Below are 22,363 nucleotides of genomic sequence, written 5' to 3'. Positions count from 1 at the left end.
ACCGTGTTGTGTTTTACCGCTTGTTAATGCACACAAGCGTTTTACAATGCCCGCTGACGTTCTGAGTGAAATAAGGACGAGAGGCACGTTTATTCTTGCTCCCAGCTCGTGTTAACCATCAACAGACATTCTCCACACACACAACACACTTCCTGCCTTCAAAATAACACAAAATAACACAAACTGTGTAATTGTGTAAAAGAAAAAGGGTCATAAAAAATATCTTACATTAATAACGCAATTGGAATTGCATTGGTGACTAGGTCTTCCTTTAACCTCATGCATTACATTTTGGTGATGATTTTGTAGCAATGTGTGCAGAGGCTGACATCCCATGAGAAATCATCATTCAAAAACATCCGTTTCTGAAATACTGGGCAAAATTGGCCAATGATGTATTGCATCAATAAATGTAAGGATTTTTGCATTTGTCATTTTATTTACTGTCACAAAAGTACACACTCCATGCTGATAAAATAAGTGTAAAACTGAATTTAAACAAAATTAAAAAAAAACTGAATTTGGAAAATAATCAAACAGAATTTGAGAAAAAAATAAAATTGATTAAATACGGCCCTACATAAGTCACATTTATTTAGAAATTTCACAAAATTCACGATCAACAACAGACATTTAATCTTGAAAGGCAAGTTATTCAACTATACAACAGCACACAGAACAACAGGCTGGACAGGTGTCAGGTGTGTTCACGTAGGTTTTACGATGGTGACAGTTTCACTTGGGAACAGATTCTTTCTATTTCCATTGTTTCCTATGGGAATAGCTTCTCTAAATGTGACCATGAGGCGTCCATTGTAATAAGTTATGCAGGTATTGGCGATAGCGTGCCCATCACACCTGGTGGAACACCTGCTAGCAATATATCTTGTCTCCGTGACCCTTGTCAGTGTCTTAATATAAAGTCTGTTATTTTCACTGTGGCTCATCTTACACTTCCTTGGAAACAGTGTCTTACTGCTTTTAAGCCGTGCGTGTGTGTTTGTAAACTTAGATAATGGATTGACTTTCCACAACAAGACGGCCGACAAGGACCAAGTCAGCATTTCCTACATTTTTTTTTTCAACGTTTTCATTTCTTCGCTGGCTGGCGCTGACACTGTGGTCTGTTATACAGCGCTGGGTTGTCATTCTATCTCTTTCAACGACAGTCGAGGGGGTTTTACTGCCAATTTTCCACCCGCTGTGCAAAATGTATCCCCGGTGATTACATTTGGGCCCTTGCCACTCAGGCTATTTTCACTGGTCGTCTATTTCTATGTCGGCATACTGCATTCCCAACACAGTCGACAGTTTGCCAGCACAATTTATGGAGTCAAAGGGTTCACAACATTATAATAGTCAGGTCACTAGGCTATCGGGTCAGATTTAAACCTCGGCTGTATTCTAATATGCACAGTTGCATGCAAGAAGTCAATGCAGCCATGTCCTCATTTTGTTTTTTGGTGATTGCCAAATGTAATCCTACATTTTGACATGTTAGGGATCACCGTTATTCCCTCCAAGCACTGCAGGAAGCACTCCAGGGTTCTCTCAGGGTGAGCTCATGCTTTAAGTGTTCCAATACCTGACTTCACAGCGTGCCAACAATAGAACGATTGTGTCCACGCACGTTGATGTGTGTGTCCTAATTGGACATCACGTATGAGTACCAAGGTTCTCTGCGTGCTTCGGATAAGCCAATGAAAAACTCTCTCCCTCTGAGAAACATGTCTCACATTAAGTATTGGCAGCGGAGGACATTTTGAACAGTTTGTGTGTAAACATCTGACTATAATTGAGGGATGAATGTGTTATGAATCTGGTGCTGTAGAACATATGAGTTCTGTAACACCGGTTGAGCTTAGAATCATTGTCCAAAGGAAATAATGAAAAGGTAGTTTATCTGTTCAAGGGTCAAACTGTGACCACAATGAACTGTCATAGAGATATGAAAATAAGTTAACCGTTGATAGCAGACATTTTAGTCAAATATCGACGTTCATCCACTCTTTTTTTTTCTCCAAATGCTCTCCCACAGGTCAACGAGTGGAACAAAAACGACGAGCGCCTCCTTGCGGCCGTGGAGCATGGCGAGGTGGACAAGGTGGCGTCGCTCGTCGCCAAGAAAGGCGCCAGCGCCATCAAGCTTGACAGCGAGGGCAAATCAGCGTAAGGATTCTCAGCTCTCAGCAGTGCTACTGCCAACACAAGAAAGAACCCATCAAGAAGCGGGTCTAATAATAAAATGTGCAAATGCTTTGTTGACATTTTGGACGGAGCCACCTCATTTCTTCACATCGGATAGAGATCGTGATAACACGCACAGGCTCGGTGTTAATACAGTATATGACCTCTTTCTTTCTTTCCTTCCCTGCAACACAACACCTGCTGACCTCCATGTGTTGAGCAGCCAGCATCACAATGCTGGGAGAAGTGCGTCATATAACGCAGAGGCTTTTCACCACACGAGTTCGTTTAGCTTGTTTATGTGACCTTTTTCCACACAAAAACAGATGCATACTTAAAAGGTACCCGTAGCCTTTGTCACACTGAATGCGGTAGTCGAGTCTTTTCAAGATGCACAAAGGGCGAGTCGTGGCGTTTCCATGGTGATGAAAACCTGATCGAAAGGAATGTGGGCACATGCGGTATGTGCAGTGTTTCACACAGGACTGCAATCTATTTGTGGTAATGATATCATTATCTAATTTTCATAATTGCAAAAAGTGTGCAAAGAAACATAAAAAGCACAGGAAATATATTTACAAATACAAATTAACTTTCTCTGCGAACGTGCCAAAGTTATGCGCTATTATGAGACGCAAAAGCGAAACCCATCCATAACTTTCTCTGACGCTGCCACGGCTTAAATCCACCACATAGAAGACAAACTGCTGTGTTCTTTAATTTGAACACATACATCTATATCTTTGCCACACTTAACAAGTTAAATCCCGGGAGACATATCACCCTTTTGAGAACCCTCGTCATTGTAGTTTCCAAAAGTCTCTTTACCAGATTTCTTGCCTATATAAACATAAATACTAGATAGATATTTGGGACTTGGTCATTTTAAAAGTATCTTGCAGGCTGAAAAAGTGTGAGCACCCCTAGTCTACACCAAAGGGAGTCTGCATGTGTGTAATTTGCTCAGTGAGCTAGAGAGAGTTTAAATTGATTGCCGTTTGAACCCAAACAGATGTGCACCGGTCAGACCAAGGGCATTTTCCCTATTAGGTAGGTGGTCTAATGCACCACTACTGTTGTCTTTTTAAAGGATGCTGTATTTTTAGCCAGTATTGGGAGGTGTCTCCTGAGAGTTATTGCATTGATCGTCATTTTGTTGTCTGGTTTGCCAGTAAGAGAGACGGCATATGGGGGCAAGAGCCTGTGATATTTAGTGCAAATCTGGATAAAAATGCCAATGCAGGGATTTATTCACCATCCCCCCGTCACAGAATGTACAGTATATATAGAGTCTATAGAGTCCGTCTAATCATGCATCTTACGCCATTCTCCCTGAACCGGACAAACAAACAAACATAAACATAACAACATCCTCACCTCAGAATACAAATGGTGAATCATTTCCACCCAAAATAAAAACAAATAATGTACATCATCTTCCATGAACCAGGAAGTGGGTAGCTGACTGACAGACACTCATCCAGAGCTTCTGTTGTACTTTTGTCAACCATAGTTTTACCACAAAGGGTATTCCAGCTTTTATGTATTTGCTTTGTCTTCCAGTCTCCATTTAGCAGCTTCACGTGGTCAGACTGATTGTTTATCTGTCCTCCTGGCACATGGCACTGACCCTACAGTTGCTGATGCTTCAGGTACTGTCGATACATGGTAGTATGTAGTACTGTACATAGTATCTTCTTCACTTACTGGTCAAATTAAAACCAGTGCAGTATAATATTACAACACTATAGAAAATCCCCCTTCATACGTAACAACCAACTATCCAAATGGACATTTTGTTTGATTTATCTCCAGGTTTGATTCCTTTACATCTGGCAGCCAAGAACAATCATGTGGAATGCTGCAAAAAGCTTCTTCAGGTAACACAGATGCACACACAAACATCCATTGCCAGTCTGCTGCATGTGTGAATGTCATGTTTAAACACACTTTTTACAAATCTACCTAATGGTCTTCCAGGCTAAATGTCCTGTTGATGCAGTTGACGGCTCGGGGAGGACCGCTTTGCATCACGCTGGTAAGTCTTCCGGTAACCGTACCGTTAATTTGATTGACTAATGGAGTATTGGTGTGTCTGGACCAGGGTGTTGTAAAAATGCCTTTTAGATTACATGTAACCCCACCTTTTTTATGGTCGGGATCTTTTGGAATTATGTGATTAGATGTGATTCAACTGCAGCACGGAGTTATTCATGAAAGTGCTACGGCTCTTGCATCATCTCTTAACAAGTTTGATCTGCTATGAAGAAGGAAACAAAAGAGAGAAAGTGGTTGGTGTAATCCTTCCACAATAACTTTGGAATGCTGATCATTTATTTATTTCATACACAGCTCTCGGCGGGAAGATCCAGACTGTCCAGTTTCTGTGTGAATTTAAAAGCCCCATCAACCTTAAAGATGCTGTACGTACCGTCTTATTTATTTTGCACGGAATGAAATACCTCAAAAACTAAGTGTGAAGTGTATTCGGTGTCCTCTTTGTGTTTGGGAAAGTAGAATAAAAGAAAGCATAGCGATAAATCACATTGAGACAAAGACAAAGAAAGACTCAATATAAGGGAGTGGGCTTTCGTGATGATTGTTCTTTGATTGAGCAATATCGGTACATGCTTGCATCTGTATACATAGCATGTGCACTACTTTTTAGGTCCATGTACTGTGAGAACTGCACTCTCAAGCAGCAGACGTGTGGTCTCTATTGCAGTGGTGCTTCCATAGTTGTGGTTTCATTCAATTGGATGGCATGATATTTAGTGCATGTCTGTGTATGTTATTTACATTCCTAGCTACCATCATCTGCATGTGCACACGTGGCATTCTCATGTCTTTAAATAAATACACGTCGGACAACAAGGATGAGCTGTAATTGGATGCTTGTATTCCTCCCAAAGACGACGTAAATAGAATATTTTATGTAGCAGATATGTTTATTAAATACGCAAATAAGTCACGATGAGTTAAGCAACACACAGCCTACATCTTGTGTTGTAGGTGAAAAAGCTAATTTATTTATTTATTTTTGAGGCCCTGACCCTCCTTTTAACATTATGAGACACAAAGTGTTTAACCTTTTGTTGGAATATGCAGCAGCCCAATAAAGCAAAAGGCTGCGGACTGCAAATAACCCTGGGCCAGACTTTGGACTCCATTATATTTATGATACAAACCTTGTGTTTACAATTGAATGTATTAAAACATAAAATAAAAAGTTCTCAACTCAAATAAATATGTAACCAGGGACGATATAATATAATAATATATTGTTGTATAATTAAGAATTAATCTAAAATGGAATGCAGCTTTATCATTAAGAATAACCCACAAATACACTTTTGCACGATTTGGCACTTTTGAACTCCTCTCGGCAGGCACACGACCTTCAAACATCCCCTGGCTCACAGTAAGAGGTTTGTTGTGCATTTAGCGCATATGAGGGTAAGGTTAAAGGTCCTGCGTGGGGTTAGGATCTGCCATTCCTGGAGATAAATACACTCATGCAGCTGCCAGGCTCTCAATAAATCCCACAGAGGCCATTCATTGGGAACTGTACACTGTCCCAGCTTTGCTAACTGTTGCGTTGTGCTTTTTCACATGTGTCTGGGATTTCTCTCACCACACAGTCACTGAACATACCATTCATGTCTAAGTCCAGATCCTGATGCCACTCCATTTGAGTTATGCACTATTTCTGTAGCGATCGAATGTTATTACTATTGCTGTTTCCCCAAAGGATGGCCACACCCCTCTGCTTCTGGCAGCCAGACGTGGCTATGCTGAGGTGTGCAGCACTTTGCTGGACAACGGCGCTGAAATCAGCATTTCTGACAACAGCGGCAGGTAGGCAGCAAACATAACAGGGGCCAATTGAGGACACAACAAGGACAAGAACAAAAAATGTTGTGTACAGCACCTATTATAATCGCGCCCATGTTGCAGGACTGCTCTAATGCTCGCCACGGAATCCAATGCGGTGCCTGTCATCAAGGTTCTGCTCCAGCGTGGGGCGCTCCTGAACGCAGTGGATGCACAAGGCCACGATGTCACGCACTACGCCAAAGTGTCTGCCAGCTGTGAGGTCAAAGCTGCGCTCAGTGCCGCTCTGACCAGGCAGATCTCTGGTGAGACAAACACAATCAATAAATCAATGAATAATGTTGCAGAATAGTAGAATAGCCTTTTTAGTGTTCTACAGAGTCAACACTGCCATCTGTTGGGGATATTCTGTCATTAACTTTGGACATCTCAATTATTTTAGCGCATGAAGGACTAGTAGTAGTAGTAGTAGTAGTGGTAGTAATAGTAGTAGTAGTAGTAGTAGTAGATGTATTTTGGAATGATTTTTCCTATCACACACTTTACAGATCCCAAGTTTCCCAGAAGTCCTGCGGTAAGAACACAATTACAACTTTATTGAAATGCATTTTTGTCATTTATATTTGATTTTTTTTTTTTTTTGTTGAAATACATGTCTACAATTCAATACCATATTTCCTCTGTTGCGTTCCAAGACCACCAGCGAATGGCGTGTAATTGGTACGCCCATAAAAATGTTTTTGACGCTCCTCCCCCTCCTAAGCCTCCTGCTACCTTGAGGTTCTCCTTTTCAACATTTGCAATAAAAGTGACTGTAGTAATTACTAGATAAGATTCAGCGCCATAACCCTCCCTGTCTCTTTGAAATTGCCACTGTTCACTTGCAGCGAAGAAGGCTAACACGCTAAATGCATAGAAGCACAATCCAGGTTTAAGCCCTAAATGTGCTTCAAACAGTAGAGGTACCCACCACTAATGAATGCTAATGACAATCAATAGAACAGATGAATTTAGTCACGGCCTAGCCTTTAGCCTGGTTGTTTAACCTAACCTTAGCCTGTCCCTGCTATTTGTCTGAGAAGGTGTTTGTCTGCATAATCCACACTGCTTGCCCGTTTCATTCCGGTAACGACTTATGATCATATACAGTGGAACCTTGGTTAGCATCATTAATCCTTTCCAGAAGGTCTGCATCTAACCGATAAGAAATTATGTAAATCCAGTTGTTCCAATCTGTTCAATCTGTTCCAAAAACGTTAACACCAAACACATTTTTATAGATTCACAGATTCACAACTATAGTTTGACATGCAGAAAACAATTTGAAATGCACATAATTGCATATAAATGATGAACGAAAGGGATAAATGAATACTGTATTTAAGGTTACTTTTACTTTCATTGAATGTATGTACTTTATTTATCCCACAGCGGGGAAATTTACTTTCCTTTTTAAAGTAAATTTACTTTACTTTTTTAGAAGACGTGATTCTTGACAAAGACATAATGCGGCAGGGAGATCAACCATCACCACCTTCCTGTTTTGACATGAGTTGTTTGTTGGATTCAGTAACCCAAAATGCAGCCAAAAAAAAGTTGCAAGTGCTAGCATTTTGCTTACAAAGGTGAAGAAGGTGTCCGCAGCTTCTATGGACACAACTTGGTCAGTGTTGAAATGTTGAGCAGTTCATGTGGATGACTAACTGAGGCACGGTGTCTATTAAAGCAGAGGCCACTATTTGAGGAAATATGGTAGCATAAAATGCTTTGAATTGTGACAGCTTTATTTAGATGACCGCTACATGTTTCCATATTAACTGTCTGAGCTGATGGTTGTCATTAGAGGACAATTCTTCGCCCTCAATGATTGAATCTCCTTGAACTAACCGCCACTGAATCCACTTCTCTCTTCGCTCTTTGCCGACCCCCCCCCACCCCTTATAGCATGATCAAGTAGCTAAGCTAGGCGATGAGCGGATCACAACTCCCAAAAAACGAAAAGCACCTCCACCTCCTATTAGCCCACTACAGGTACTGTAAATGCATGTCTTGTGTGTATGTCCTCGCTTGTGTCCATGTGCTGCACTCTGTCATATTAATACACATTTATCAACTTCAACAGTAGTCTCAGCTGTGAGTGGTGCTAAAAATATATTAATCATCCCTATTTCCCAAAAGCAAGGATCGAATGAAAATGTATGAGTCTTTAGGGGAATATGGTCCCTGGATGCGTTTCCCATACAAATAAAAAGGAGGATTAATGAGATAACTTACTTTCAACTTTGTCCTGTCCTGCAGAAGTCTGGTCCTTCGTCTCCGTCAGTGTCTGGGACGCCCTCATCCAATAAAAGTGACACTCCAAAGAGGTTCAACTATAAGGTGATGAGCAAAAATAACATTACAGAATTATACAGCGGAAGTTATCTAGGCTTCTAAGTTGTTCCCATAGGAAATCATGTAAAGCCAATACATTTGTTCCAGGTTCATTAAAAAGTACTTAAGATGTTTAAAGACGAATAGAAGTAGAAACATGGCACAAAATCTTATGCACAATGCACAACCAGGCGTATTTTACTATCTAACCATCTCTTACTATCCTTTCCTCCACTCCCACGCCCACTCCCACTCCCACGTTCTCGCCACACCCTCTTCTCTCTACCCCCTTTGTTCTTGTGTGGAAGGAGGATGAAGTTGGAGAGGAGTTTGAGCGGCTGCACAACAACCAGAGAAGCATGTTGCTGGAGACATTGGACAACTCAAGGAACGCGGCGGCCTGTCCTGAACTGGATCCCAAGGTGATTAAAACAAACACACAACATTGGCACATGATGGAAAACATTTTTTGTCTCAGCATTTTTTTATATTGTTATGTGTTTCCATGAAGTAAAATGTTTTAACTTGTGTCCGTTGTAATGTAAAAAAAAACAAAACATTGGTCATCATATTCCTTTTATATAAGTTTAAAACCAAGTTTAGTGCCACGCGACATCTGTTATGAGCTAAGCTTGTTCAGCATTCTTGGAGGTCTAACCAAACCTTACATGTCAGGACCTGTTTTTTTTTTTTTTTTTTTTTTTAATACACTGGCTTGTGAGTGGTCCGGAGTTCACGCTTGCTCGAGTGTCTTCGCCTGGTAACGTACAGGATAGTATAATGACAATAATATGCATTGCAGGTCGAGCCCAGCTTTACAGCGTCATCATCTTCCGCTCTCGTTTCGGCCCTGCAAGCCAAGATCACCGCTTTGACTTTGGAAAACCAGCAGCTGGCCAGCAAATTTAAGGTAACCAAATAAGACGGCGCTTTTCCATTGCGCAGTGCTGACTTGGCTGAGCCATACTCGCCTCTGTTTAGGGCAGTCGAAAGAAAGGGAGTACAAACAACAATAATGGGTTAAAACAAAGCTATCCTGTATTTGCTTCTTGGCATGCAGCTGGAACACACGGTAAAAACACGCTTCCAGGTCTCTGCAGTAAAGTGTAGACTTTTGAGCAGTGTTACGAGTTACTTTCCCAAAAAAATAATTGAATTACTAATGGAAGTACTCCTTCATGAATGTAATTAATTAGCATGGAAAATAATTGTGTTAAAAAAATTCAAATATATCAAAGAATTCAGATTTAGCTTTGTAATGCAATTGAGAGATGTTTGCATAGATTAGAGTAACTCACAGCAGACGTGGACAAACACCTTGCTATGGGACATAATGTACATACACTTCACACGTATGTTCTTGCCTTTTGTGTTCAAATATAGTAATCCCTCATTTATCGCGGTTAATTGATTCCAGACCTGGCTGTGATAAGTGAATTTCCGCAAAGTAGGATTCCTTATTTATGAATGGAATATTTTTGTAGTTATGAGTATAGAAAACCTGATTATGACCTTTTAAATATTTTTTTTTTACATTATTAGGGCCCTCTAGACATGAAATAACTCCCCTATATTCACCTTACTCATATTACCTAACATAGTAAACGAAAATAAGCCATTTAAGACATAAATAAGAGTTGTGCTCATATGTGTTACTGTAAATGTGTTCCGGTCCTAAGGGACCTGAGTGGAAAGGGGACAGGAAGTGACGTTGGGGGTTCAGAATTGAATGTTATCTTGGCGTGGGTTACGGCTGCAACAGTAGATAGGAATTATGTGTTAGGGATTATTGTGCTTGTAGTTAGATCATTCAGACCTGCAATAAAATCCTGTTATTCCGGCGATAAAGTCTGGTCTTATGTGTCTCACCGAACATTCCAATAAGATTACTGACACCTATTGACCAGTGTAGAATACTACATATCATTCGAAGTGTCTTTGAATGCCTCTTCTGAATGTCTAATATTTGTATTTAACTTCATTAAGCAATTTTTATGCTTGAAAGAGGTTAATTTAGATTTAAAAAGTAAATTTGCATATTTTTTTATTAATAACCGTATTCAAGCATGCAACAGCATGATTTATTAATTATTATATTTTTGAAAATTGTGATAGAGTGACACGCGAAGAGGAGAGGGATCACTGTAGTGTCTGAACTTCCATCATAAAATACTGCTCCGTATTGCCATTGCGTGGCTGAGAGATGTGATGTTTGTGAACGTGTCAAGTCCTTTAAAGGGCTCCTTTAAGTCAACGATGACAACCGATATCTTACATTCTTATATCTGCAAATCGGTTCTCATTTTACACTTAAGAGCCATTCGAAAGCCTAGACTCATTCGCAAACACCACAAAAGCAGAGGTCTCTTTTTAGCACTGGGTCAAAAAACAGAGATATTAAAAACTGTGGCTGTAGGGAACCTCCTGATGTATTTTTTATTAACTCAGTAGCTGCATTGAGTTGTCAGCAGCATCCAGTGGCTTTATTTATCTCTGCATGCGCTTTAAAATGTTGCTACTCAGCTGTTGGTGTGAAACTCATGCGTGTTACACGTACCGCTATTACAACATTGGTGCTGCTGCTGCTGCTGTTTTGTGCAATATACTTAATAGGGTTTTCCTTTCCACTTTCTGGTGTTAAAATACTTTTAACATTTAGGATAGAACAGCCTTTCTCCAATAATTGCCTGCTTCCAATGGTAAATAAACACCCTGGTGTTGGTACTGTGCAGTGGAAAGGAAGCATCAAACATGCACTTTTTGTACGGGGGTTGTTCAGCCTGTGTTTCTTGTGCACAGAAACATCCATCACTCCAAGGAACTGAGGAGCTGAAGGACACCAGCCGTCCCGACAGCATGACCTCCAACTCCTCCTTCCATTCCACACAGGATGACTTAGAGGTAGCCGCTGCCGTACCTTCCGCCGCCCACGCGCCGCGGGAGGACGGACTGGTGGAGGAAGAAGGGAGAGGGGGGAGCCCTGAGGAGATCCGCCTGTTGCGACAAGCGCTCGAGAACGTCCAAGTGAAGCTGCTGGAAACCAGAAAGGAAAACCGCTCGCTTCAGGCTCAGCTGAAACCTGAGCGGATCAGAGAACGTGGGGAGGATGACGGAAGGGCAAAAGGAAGGGAGGAAGAGTTGATTGAGAGCCTGGCGGAGCTTCAGGCCAAGCTCACAGACACGCAGGAGAGATACCACCACGCCGTCGAGGAGGTGGAGGAGCTGAGAGCGCACGCGATGGGAATGGGAGGCGATGGAACGTCCTCGCTGGAGCAGGAGGTGAAACAGCTGAGGGCACAGCTCGTCCACGCGGGCTCCGAGCATGAGGAGGCTGATCAACGAGTCAGACAGATGGAGGAGGCGCTAAGGAGGTTGGAGGAGGAGAGACGGAACGCGAGGGAGAAAGAGCAGAGGACGGCGGAGATTGAGGAGCTGTACAAGGAAGCGCAGGAGGAGATTAGCATGCTCCAGGTAGGGAATTGCATTATTTACTACGCACTTTTTTGGTGTTCTATGCCCCCAAACATCCTAGGACTAGCTGAACCGCTATCCTTCCTTTTCTCCTGCAGCCCAATTAGGCAGTATGTACCCTTTGTGCTAGGGATGTCCCGATCCACATTTTTTGGCGTCCAATCCGATTGGATTTTTTTTATAGTCTTTCCAATTCGATTCGTTACAGATCCTTTTTTTTGTTTTTTTTTTAATGATAATAGGCTTTTGTTACAAACATGAATTTGTGGAATTGAAAATGGTTATGAAAATAGCATTAAAAATAATGCAACCAAAGTATTGCTGAGTTTACTTTTTTATTGCACAGCATGACCAACAATATTGTTTGGCTTTTGTAACAAACCTCCGTGAATCAGCTCCCTAATCCAATAAAAGATATACATTTGGAAAAAAATGGCCATGCAAAATACTTTTATGGTAGGACTAATCATTTGACATGGTTATAGATCCATTTGTGGTGTCATTTAGAATATATGACATTTTTTGTGTGACAATGTGACAAATAGTGCTCTTATTTTGAAGGCTGGCATGTGTCCTGTGTGTTGAGAATGGCACTTCACGGTTGATACGCGCCGGGTGCAAGAATAAACGTGCCTCTCGTTTTTTTCCCCACTCAGAACCTGCACGTCGTCAGCGGGCATTGTAAAAACGATCCTTACATTAAAGCAGTAAAACACAACAGGGTGAAAATATGCTCATCCAGCCTGAGTCGCACACACACACAGCTGCACTAGCTAAACTAAGTGAACCCCGCTAGCTTCCATTCACGCTCCGTAGCAGAGGAGTTTCCAAGGTTTTTCGCCACCGTTTCGACATGTTTAGTAGTGTTTGTGCGGCCCCTGTTATAAGCAACCAGCGGTTTGAGCGGCACTTCCTGTGCAAGCTCCCGACACCATGACGCAGCAGTCCTGGCACAGTGAGAGGGAACTACCGCTGTAGCTACGGAGCCGAGTAACCAACGTGAAACTAACTCCACCACGGTACACAGTGGACATGTCTGCATGGTGGTGTTGCGTTTTCATCTTGTATTTCTGCACCCACCATGTTGGAGTGTGGCTCAGAGTTACGAACGTGATACGGCAAGCGAATCGGCCCGATCTCGTGGCGAAAGCAGGATTGTCCGATCTTCACAAATACAGCGGATCGGCAGCCGATCCCGATCCTGAAGATCGGATCGGGACATCCCTACTTTGTGCACATACGTTGGATTATCCTGCCCATCCGAACGTTACGTTAATCAATGAATGCGTTGATTTCTATTGGCTAGGAGGCTCTGCGAGGCACGGTACCTGTGGAGGCCGCCGCCAAGGACTTTGAGGAAATGAAGACCGAACTCAACGAGATCATTTGTGGCCTCCAGCTCCGTCTGATGGAGCTGTCGCACTCCTACAGCGAAACCAGGGCACAGCTGGGCGCCGCGCAGAAGCAGCTGGCTGACAGCAGCCGGCCGACGTCGCCTCCCGCTGAGGAGCATCATCACCTGGAGGAAGAGATGATGAAGAGTAGGCTGGAAGAGCTGCAGACACTGCTGGTTGACATGGAGAAAAAGTACTCCGAAGCTCTGGAGGAGATCTCACAGCTGAGACTGGAAGCCGAGCTTCAGACACAGAGCTCCATAGCCCTTGCTGACCACACGCAGGTGATGTCATCTCTAGGGAACGCCATCAAAGAGCTGGAGGCCCAATCGGACACCCTGAAGGAGCAGCTCCGCCAAAAGACCTTGCAACTGGACGCTCTGCAGAACAGGTGAGCGCTACCAGAGAAACCAACAGAAAAAAGGATTGTGTGGTGTAACCTTGTGCTTGTTGTCGGCCTCAAGGCTGGAGAAGGACACCACATCGGAGGACTCTGTCTCCGGAGAGGAACACAAGAAAATGCGAGAGCAGATGGAAGGCGAGGTGAGCCACCTGACGCAGCTCCTTCAGGAGGCCCTCAGGAAGCAGGATGAGATGGCACTGGAGGCTGCTGATGCCTGGCAGAAGGTGAGGGGCTGGGCTGGTTGGTGCAGGAACATAATGGTGCTCCTCAAGCTGTTCTCACAAGGTTGGAAGCATAGAATTGTTCAAAAATGTCTGCCTAAGATGAAGAATTAAGATCCAGTAGGCCTTTTTTAGATGCTGCACCCCTCACAAGGGGCCCTTTTTATATACTGTACATCGTTATGCTCAGTGCAGTGTTTTTACTGCCATCCAGTGGTAGCAGAAGCACATTGCAGGCATTGGTAAAAAAAAATGTATCGACCAGGGCCTACCAGGAATTCTGGGCCCCATGAAAACCCCACCAAAAAAACATTGAGCCCTAACTTATCTGTGCTGACACACAGCTGTAGAATCCAATGAGGAACATGCTGTGTTTGATATTGCATGTCGGTAGAAAAATCATCTCACAGCCAGTTTGTCCAAAAAAGGCACGGGACAATCGAGCAGAGCGTGAGGCCCTGCAGGAGCAGCTGACATCAACAGAGAAGGACAACCAGAGCCTCACGTCCAGGTTAGCCGAGTCCCAGGACGCGGTGTGTCAGCTAAAACAGCTGGTGGAGAACCACGTGGCCTCAGAGCGAGAGAAGAACAAGCGGGTCAGTCCCTTTTCACTTCGATAAAAGCCTCCTTCCTGCACAAAAAAAGTTAGGGCAAACACATCTCGTTCATCCCTCACCAGATAGATGACCTGTCACGAGAAGTTGGCAAGCTTAAGGACGCCTTGAACAGCCTATCACAGCTCTCCTACAGCTCAGGCTCGCCATCCAAGAGGCAGCAGCAGAACCAGCAGCTGGAGACCATGCAGCAGCAAGTCAAACAACTGCAGTACCAACTAGCAGTAAGATTTATACGTCCCATATTATCGTAGGGCAGGCCGATACGACCTCAAATCAATTTTTACAAAGCCGTTTTGTGTGAAGTGTTGCATGTATACATGGGGTGGGCTCATGTAGATCGGGGTGGGTTTAGAGATGGTGTCATGTCCATGAGGAAGGATGCTGTTGCTCTTCATGTCATGAAAAGTCGCAACTTCAAGAAGTTAACAAGTGAGGGAGCGCATAAAAAGGGTCCAAGGACACTTTTTACTGCCATGACATCATTAAAACGTAACTTTTTCATAACAGGGGACCTTGTAAGCTTTAAAGACACTAGTTTTTGTTCATGATAGGAGTCAAAGAAGCAGCACCATGAGATTGTGTCAGTCTACAGGATGCATCTCCTCTATGCTGTCCAGGTACTAAGTTGTCTCACCTTGTGCTTGTCTACCAACATCCACTTCCAGTTTATAGCCCATAGCTTGACCTTTGCTTTTCACTTTAGGGTCAGATGGACGAGGACGTCCAGAAAGCCTTGAAGCAGATCTTGATGATGTGCAAGATGCCAAGTCAAACCGAGGACGCCTGCTGATGCTGCACTGAGCACGCTCCGAAGCCAACAGACACACTGAAGTAAACTGCTGCCATTAAGTTGCGAGGTTGGAACACCCCCGCACCCACCCGCCGTGCCTCGAGACTAACCTGGACCCTTTGGAACATTGAGAGGACGCCGGGGAACCCACAGTCATAAATAAAAGCCAGCCCATCAAGATTACATTGAGGACATCATGCTGTTACATTGTGCATAGAAGACATCAACGCCTTATGGGTGCTGCCATTTTGTCACTGTTTCTTTTCTACAAAAGAAATGTGTTAGTTTTATAAATAGTTTGACTAACTTATTTTTTTGTTTGTGCCCTGATAGCAATGCATGGAATCTTGGCCATATTTGCATGTGATATATATTTTTTACTATACTAAAAATGTATTTTTGTCCAAGTTACTGTAACCTAATGAGGAGCTCATGTTTGAATGCTTTTGTCCTCCATTGTAACAATGCACTATGTTGGTCTACTGACACCTTAACTTGTTTATTTGTTATTAACTTGTTATTATTACTATTATTCACGTTTCCTGAATATTTTCTGGCTCATTTAGGAGGTTTGGGCAATTGCATAATTCGGCGTCATCATGTTCAATGTTTGCAGCACGTTTATGTGTTTCTCCAAAAAAAAAAAAAAAAAAAGAAGTCACTCCTTATTTGCCTTAGTAGTACTGTGCCAAGAGCCATAAGTCACACTTAAAAGTGACCTTTTTGTTTTTTGACTGTTAATGAATAAGAAATCTGCCGGATTCAACCACATCCATTTCTCATGTTTTGCTCAGGAAACATGTTTTAAGTGAATTTGACACAACATAATAGTCATTTTCTGATTCGTTTTTTCCCCCACTTTGTATGTTGTCTAGCTGGGCTTCTTAAATATTTTGCATTTTAAGAATATAGCTAATTTTTGTTGGTTTTTTGGGTGTTAATTACCAGCAGTTTTGTGAAGATGTACAATTGCAATTTTGCCCTCATTAATAAACTTAAAAACTGAAAAAATATTTTTTCTGTCCTATGTTTTTTTCAATGTACTCTTCTTAAATACATGTGTATAATTCAAATAGAAACAACTATTTATCGTCTATGGTAGTTGATATTTTGAGGATCAGTTGTGAAGTACTGTAGTGTGTAACGTTTGATGCCAGTGACAGTGAGAGAGGTCTAATAAGGCACATAATAACACGCATTTGATAAAATATATGTTTTGTATGCAGTATGACGTATTATTTGTTTGCAATAAGGACCGTCTCTTCATGAGCCGAGTCATAGGTACCAACTGTCAAGAGCCGGCCGGAGTTACCGTCACTGCTGTGAAGTTGTTATGCCTCACAATGACCACTTGATGTCCTCGTTTCCCATGGTATTGACTATATACTTATCATTGAATTATAAAATGTATAAAATATCAGAAATTAGGCTGTTAGTACGGAAAGAGGGTATACGTTTTGGTGGATAGCTAGAAAATAATTTATTCCAATGAGCAGCCAGCTTTTGTGGCGCTAGTCAATCAGAAGCTACCGTTCTGAAACGTACTGTGTCTGTGTTGCACACTGAAATGTATATCATGGTACTAATTTTACATTTTAAACATTGCAGTATATTGTGACGTTGTTATATTTTATGGTAGAGTCAAGGATTTTAACAGAATGCACGTTGTATTACACAACAGTCTACAGACGGCTAAAACAGGCTGCTCTTTGCTGATTGGACAACCATTTCCCCGCTACAGCAAGCCAATCAACGAGCAGCCCGAGCGTGTATAACTACACTACTCCAAGCTGCGTCTTCCTGGTGGGGTTATACTTTAGCTCCTCACTGTGAACATGACTGGACGAGGCAAAACCGGCGGTAAGGCCAGAGCTAAGGCCAAGACCAGATCTTCTCGTGCTGGGCTACAGTTCCCAGTGGGCCGTGTCCACAGACTGCTTCGTAAAGGCAACTATGGCGAGCGTATCGGTGCCGGTGCCCCCGTCTACCTGGCTGCCGTGCTGGAGTACCTGACTGCTGAGATCCTCGAGTTGGCTGGAAACGCAGCCCGCGACAACAAGAAGACAAGGATAATCCCCCGTCACTTGCAGCTCGCCGTACGTAATGACGAGGAGCTCAATAAACTCCTTGGAGGCGTGACCATCGCTCAGGGCGGCGTCTTGCCGAACATCCAGGCTGTTCTGCTGCCCAAGAAGACCGAGAAGCCTGCTAAGAAGTAAGATTGGACACCCGGACGACCCCAAAATGGCTCTTTTAAGAGCTACACCCTTTCCTCTTAAAGAGAACACTTCTCTTGTGAATACTTCAAAACTCACAACAATAAAGTACTACTGCTTTATTCAAATGCATTATACAACATCATTGCTCAGATTTGGACTTAATTTATCCATAAGGCTTTAAAGTCTTAGTTCCCGTCATGGGGGTATACTACCAAAGTAACTCAACAAACCTGGGCTTTGTGCTCAAGATGCAGCTCAACAAAACCTAAGTTCCCTACACAAACCAGTACTGCAATGGTGGTTATCAAGTTACCTCGGCAAGCCCGGGGTACACTTATCCATTTAAAAAATAAATCGGAGCAACAACTCGTATTTTACAGCTCTGGATTAAAAAATGCTGTCCCTCGTAGTGACCACCAGGTGGCAGTGTTGACGTGTTTGTGGCGACTTTAGACTTTGACAATGTTTTCCTTTTTGTTATAATAAACAAGTGTTTTGCTGCAGTTGATTGATGCCTCAGAGTGCTTATTCCCCCAGCAAATATTGTAATATTTTATATTAAGACCAACAGGCTGAGTACTCACGCAAGGACTGATGTGACATACATCTGTTAACATTTGCTGAGCTAATATTTCATGTTCCATTTTACTCCTGATGTACGGCTTAAAAACTGAGTGAATTCTGTGTATTCCCTGGGCTGACAATCTATAGCTGTTCTACAAAAAATGTATCACGGAATGCTAGCGGATCAGTGTGATCTCAAAGTAGCCAATCCCGTCGTAGTGCTGCTCAAATTATTCTTGCTCCCAGGACCACCAGGTTTTCAAAAAATGGTGATGCCATTTCTGAATGAGGAACACAGTGAAACAGCGGTGGCCATTTTAAGCTAAAATTGTGGAAATAACCTGGTACGGACCAGTTTGAGTTTAGCTTAGATGATATAGCCGCTTTACAGTCATAACACCTCACTAAACCTCGCTTCATAGTATCCCCCTTATTTGGTTCAACAAAGACCAAGCCAGGATGAGCAGACACAGATTAATCCAAACAGGTGAAACAAATTCTGGTTTCCTTAAACAGACCCAACTATTATCACAGATTCACTGATTTACCATGCAACAATACAACAGTTATTCTGTTTGTATGTTCTTGTGGACTTTTCAAGTCGTAATCACTAGATTGACTATTTGTCATGAATGGAAGCACATTAGCTTTAAAATGAAGATAGAATTGTGTTAGCCTACTGAAGACATGAGAGAAAGGCTGTTGTGCGCTAAATGCAGTCACAGCACCGATGACGTCACGCCAACTGGCCTCTCTCACGTCCGCAGTTCTGTCATTTAAACAAGGACAAAGACGAGTGGAAGCCAATCAGTCTAGCTACGCAAGTGTTGCTTTGCAAGCCAGTTGAAGATGTCCGGACGAGGCAAGGGAGGTAAAGGTTTGGGGAAAGGAGGCGCCAAGCGTCACCGTAAAGTTCTGCGCGATAACATCCAGGGTATTACCAAGCCCGCCATCCGCCGTCTGGCTCGCCGCGGCGGCGTCAAGCGTATCTCCGGTTTGATCTACGAGGAGACTCGCGGTGTGCTGAAGGTGTTCCTGGAGAACGTCATCCGCGATGCCGTCACCTACACCGAGCACGCCAAGAGGAAGACTGTGACCGCCATGGATGTAGTCTACGCACTCAAGAGACAAGGACGTACTTTGTACGGCTTTGGAGGTTAAACGCGTCACTCATCGAACAACCAAAAAAGGTCCTTTTCAGGGCCACACACTATCTACAAAGAGTTTATGTTCCATTTTGTTAAAAAATGCATGGAAACTGTAGAAATGCGCTGATGCTGTGGGTGCAATTCTTTAGCTCACAAGAAACTTTACTCCAGTTGTAATAGTTGACAACTACAAAGATCCAAATTCTACAAATTTAACAACGAAATAGCTAGGGGTGGTCGATACTGCCAATGTAGGCATCACTCTGATACCAAATACAGGTCCAGCACTGCAGACACTGACACCTACTACAAGGGCATGGAATTGATCGCAGCGATTGTCAGGTCAGGTTGTCTTAGAAGATGTTTCACTTCTCAACCGAGTAGGCCAAGCGAGAAGTCTAACCTGAACAGTCCAGTTGCAATGGATTCAATGCCCTAAGAATACTATGACCTGGATGAGACCATGTTGCCTTTGCCTTTTAGCTTATATTATACATGTATTTCATTTGAAAAGCTGCTGTCCTTTATTGTTGTAACGTTATTGCACACTATATTTTCTTTTATTTGTACTTTTTCCATTTGTATAATTTCAAAAGCCTCATGTGGACAAGTGTTGCAAATTAGCACATGTGCTAAAACACTCAAACAATGCATCTGGTTTGTCAAATGTTATTGTGATGTCCACACAAAATAACTAAAACTGTCATTCAAATCAGTCAGTGATTATTAACAGACTTGTTAATATTTCTTAACTTATTATATTCGGGTAACGCTTGTTAAAATTGTGATATCACTGAGTTGTGATTAAATGAATTTCATCACATGCATGTACTTGTATGTAGTGCATCGTGTCTAGCGACGTATGAAGATCCTCCCACCTGTCCTCTCTCACGTCCGCAGTCATGTTGCCGCCCACAGAAATTTGCAAGCGTTTAGTAACGAGAGAAGCAAAGATGTCAGGAAGAGGCAAGCGAGGCAAAGGTTTGGGGAAAGGAAGGGCCAAGCGTCCCCGAAAATTCTCCACGATAACATCCAGGGTATTACCAAGCCCGCCATCGGCCGTCTGCCTCGCTGCGGAGGTGCATCTGCGGTTTGATCTACGAGGAGACTCGCGGTGTGCTAAAGGTGTTCCTGGAGAACGTCATTCTTGATGCCGTCACCTACACCGAGCACGCCAAGAGGAAGACTGTGACCGCCATGGATGTAGTCTACGCGCGCAATAGTCAAGGACGTTCTTTGTACGGCTTTGGGGGATAAAACACAACATTTGTAAGGGCCACTCAACATTTCTATGAGCTTACATTCCCCGTTTTATTGCTCACTTAGCCTACAATAATTATTCTACTGTAAATAATACCATTAATTTGCTTATGTTTGCGTACACCTTATACACACCTATAATATACATTCCATTGCACATCTAACATGAATGCTCACCTAGCAGGAAAACATGCAGTGATGTATTAGCAGACAGGTCTGGCGAACACACACACGTGGCCCTCCTATATACACTCTGACCATTTGTGAGCCTGGCAGCGCTAACGAGGGAGCACCATGGTAACCAATTGGTGACTGTCGTAAAACTGTCGTAAAGATTGCATTAACAGTACAGTGGAACCCTGGTAAAATGCTAGTTCGTTCCATTTAACCCTTTAATTCGTCATGTACATGCATTTAGAGTTGTTTCATGCATGTGAAAGTAGAAAAACGTATTTTGTGTTAACATTTTGAGTCGTCTGCTGATGACATCATAGATGGGCAGTGTAACCTACTGGTGATGGAAATTTCAGATCTTTTTAGAGAGCTGGTTCTTTTGGCTCGGCTCACTAAAAAGAGCTGGCTCTTGCAGCTCCGAAGTGGCCCCTAAGATTTTTTCGTTTTTTATTTGTTTTATTGGGTTTTTAAGTCATGGTATTTTAGCAAACTATACTGTCTGTTATTTTACCGCGCATGTGCAAAATAAAGCTGGCAAAATAAGTCCACTTGTGACGGTCTGACAGAAAAAGTAATGTATGTACAACTTGTTTGCTGATCTGATTAGTTTTTTGTTTGATGGTGATGATGATGTTGATACAACAAGCGTTCTAAAGGAGAAGATGTACAAACGCAGGGTAACTTGTGCTATACAATATTTTAGGAATAACAGAAATCTCACCACCCACAGACTGTTAATGGAAAATCAGCTGTGGTATGTGACAATATCTTGTATTTATGTAAAATGCATTTTTCGCTTATAATAATCAGTATATAATAAAGAAGTAGTACATGGAAGCTCAACACCAGCAGTTATTTGGCAGAAAGTTAGCAGCAGATGTAAATCTATATCTTATATGTCTATATGTGGTGTGGCAGGGTATCAAATATAACTAAAACTAATTACAGTTACACCACCTGGAAGGGGAATGTACCAAATCCCAGAGTTAACAAAAGTTACATTAACCAGACAAGGAACGTACCAAATCCTCTGAGCTGTCTGGTCCAAACATTATCAGTTCCTAAAACTCTGGGATTTGGTAAATTTCCCCTTCGCGGTTGCCGTAATTGCAATTTGTTTCGCTTTTTGTTCATGTGTTTTGCACGTCTCGGCCACCGTACGCCTACCTGTGGCGCTGTGAACAGACTCGCAGACGCAAACACGTGACATCAACACTACAGAAGATAGAACGCATGTGCATGAAATCCGTTGTCTTAAAAAATGTCGACTGGGGTGAATCATGCCAGTCAAAGTATTGAGATATTTTGTTGGCTTGTCACTTCTGGTCATGTGACGGCGATGGGGCAGTGATGTCATCGGTTTGGCTTGCCATGATGTGCATGCATTAAGCACACTAATTATTTTAACATAATTAAATACATTTTAGGGATTTGGGCTTTTTTGCCGATAACCGATATGCCGATATTGTCAAGTTCCGATTCCTATATCAACTGATACCGATACAGATATGTGTAACAGCATCACATATCTTTTTCTTGAGTAAAATTGTTCTGAAGTAACAATACTTTTAAATGAGTGCAGTTGTTTTGTTGTTTTCCACCCATCTCTGAGTACACAATTAATGTATTACATATTTTACATAAGATTACATTTGTGTTTGTTGTGCTTTGATTTATGTTATTTTTGGAAAGATTTAAATTCATTTTT

General features: G+C 42.4%; 3 protein-coding genes, 1 long non-coding RNA gene and 1 pseudogene across 7 annotated transcripts in view; 4 read left to right on the top strand and 1 right to left on the bottom strand.

Moving 5' to 3' along the window:
* Positions 1–16,290, top strand: part of rai14 (retinoic acid induced 14) — a 33,225-nt gene extending 16,935 nt beyond the window's left edge. For 2 of the 3 annotated variants that reach the window (XM_054758297.1, XM_054758296.1), the window contains exons 3-21: positions 2,039–2,169; positions 3,751–3,839; positions 4,003–4,067; positions 4,168–4,225; positions 4,540–4,610; positions 5,939–6,045; positions 6,145–6,326; positions 6,570–6,595; positions 7,966–8,052; positions 8,320–8,400; positions 8,703–8,816; positions 9,197–9,304; positions 11,194–11,865; positions 13,172–13,650; positions 13,724–13,886; positions 14,312–14,479; positions 14,563–14,721; positions 15,052–15,117; positions 15,204–16,290. In XM_054758297.1, coding sequence (XP_054614272.1) covers positions 2,039–2,169; positions 3,751–3,839; positions 4,003–4,067; positions 4,168–4,225; positions 4,540–4,610; positions 5,939–6,045; positions 6,145–6,326; positions 6,570–6,595; positions 7,966–8,052; positions 8,320–8,400; positions 8,703–8,816; positions 9,197–9,304; positions 11,194–11,865; positions 13,172–13,650; positions 13,724–13,886; positions 14,312–14,479; positions 14,563–14,721; positions 15,052–15,117; positions 15,204–15,290 — 2,913 coding nt within the window. In that variant the 3' untranslated portion in view covers positions 15,291–16,290. The remainder of the gene's footprint in view (positions 1–2,038; positions 2,170–3,750; positions 3,840–4,002; positions 4,068–4,167; positions 4,226–4,539; positions 4,611–5,938; positions 6,046–6,144; positions 6,327–6,569; positions 6,596–7,965; positions 8,053–8,319; positions 8,401–8,702; positions 8,817–9,196; positions 9,305–11,193; positions 11,866–13,171; positions 13,651–13,723; positions 13,887–14,311; positions 14,480–14,562; positions 14,722–15,051; positions 15,118–15,203) is intronic. The other variant, XM_054758298.1, reaches the window with a different exon arrangement.
* On the bottom strand, positions 473–20,733 carry LOC129170554 (uncharacterized). 2 transcript variants are annotated; one of them, XR_008566633.1, is made up of 4 exons: positions 20,659–20,733; positions 8,296–8,393; positions 6,119–6,323; positions 473–2,198 (listed from the first exon to the last, which is right to left on the bottom strand). It is a non-coding gene; the product is annotated as an uncharacterized LOC129170554 (long non-coding RNA). The 2 variants fall into 2 exon arrangements; XR_008566632.1 differs by having other exon boundaries at positions 473–6,323.
* LOC129170550 (histone H2A-like) lies at positions 17,075–18,012 on the top strand. The gene has a single exon (XM_054758299.1). It carries the CDS (start codon positions 17,126–17,128, stop codon positions 17,507–17,509), a length of 384 nt encoding a protein of 127 aa, XP_054614274.1. The 5' UTR covers positions 17,075–17,125; the 3' UTR covers positions 17,510–18,012.
* LOC129170551 (histone H4) lies at positions 18,871–20,050 on the top strand. Its single transcript, XM_054758300.1, has one exon. It carries the CDS (start codon positions 18,923–18,925, stop codon positions 19,232–19,234), a length of 312 nt encoding a protein of 103 aa, XP_054614275.1. The 5' UTR covers positions 18,871–18,922; the 3' UTR covers positions 19,235–20,050.
* On the top strand, positions 20,175–21,352 carry LOC129170553 (histone H4-like; annotated as a pseudogene).
* Positions 21,353–22,363: the final 1,011 nt, after the last annotated feature.

The sequence above is a fragment of the Dunckerocampus dactyliophorus genome, chromosome 17 (assembly GCF_027744805.1).
Source record: "Dunckerocampus dactyliophorus isolate RoL2022-P2 chromosome 17, RoL_Ddac_1.1, whole genome shotgun sequence".
Taxonomy (NCBI): Eukaryota; Metazoa; Chordata; class Actinopteri; order Syngnathiformes; family Syngnathidae; genus Dunckerocampus; species Dunckerocampus dactyliophorus.
This window is presented reverse-complemented; position numbering and strand designations above follow the sequence as displayed.

What these genes read in the sequence shown, in the direction of transcription:
- LOC129170550 (XM_054758299.1), top strand. Translation starts at nt 17,126, where the DNA reads ATGACTGGACGAGGCAAAACCGGCGGTAAGGCCAGAGCTAAGGCCAAG.
- LOC129170551 (XM_054758300.1), top strand. Translation starts at nt 18,923, where the DNA reads ATGTCCGGACGAGGCAAGGGAGGTAAAGGTTTGGGGAAAGGAGGCGCC.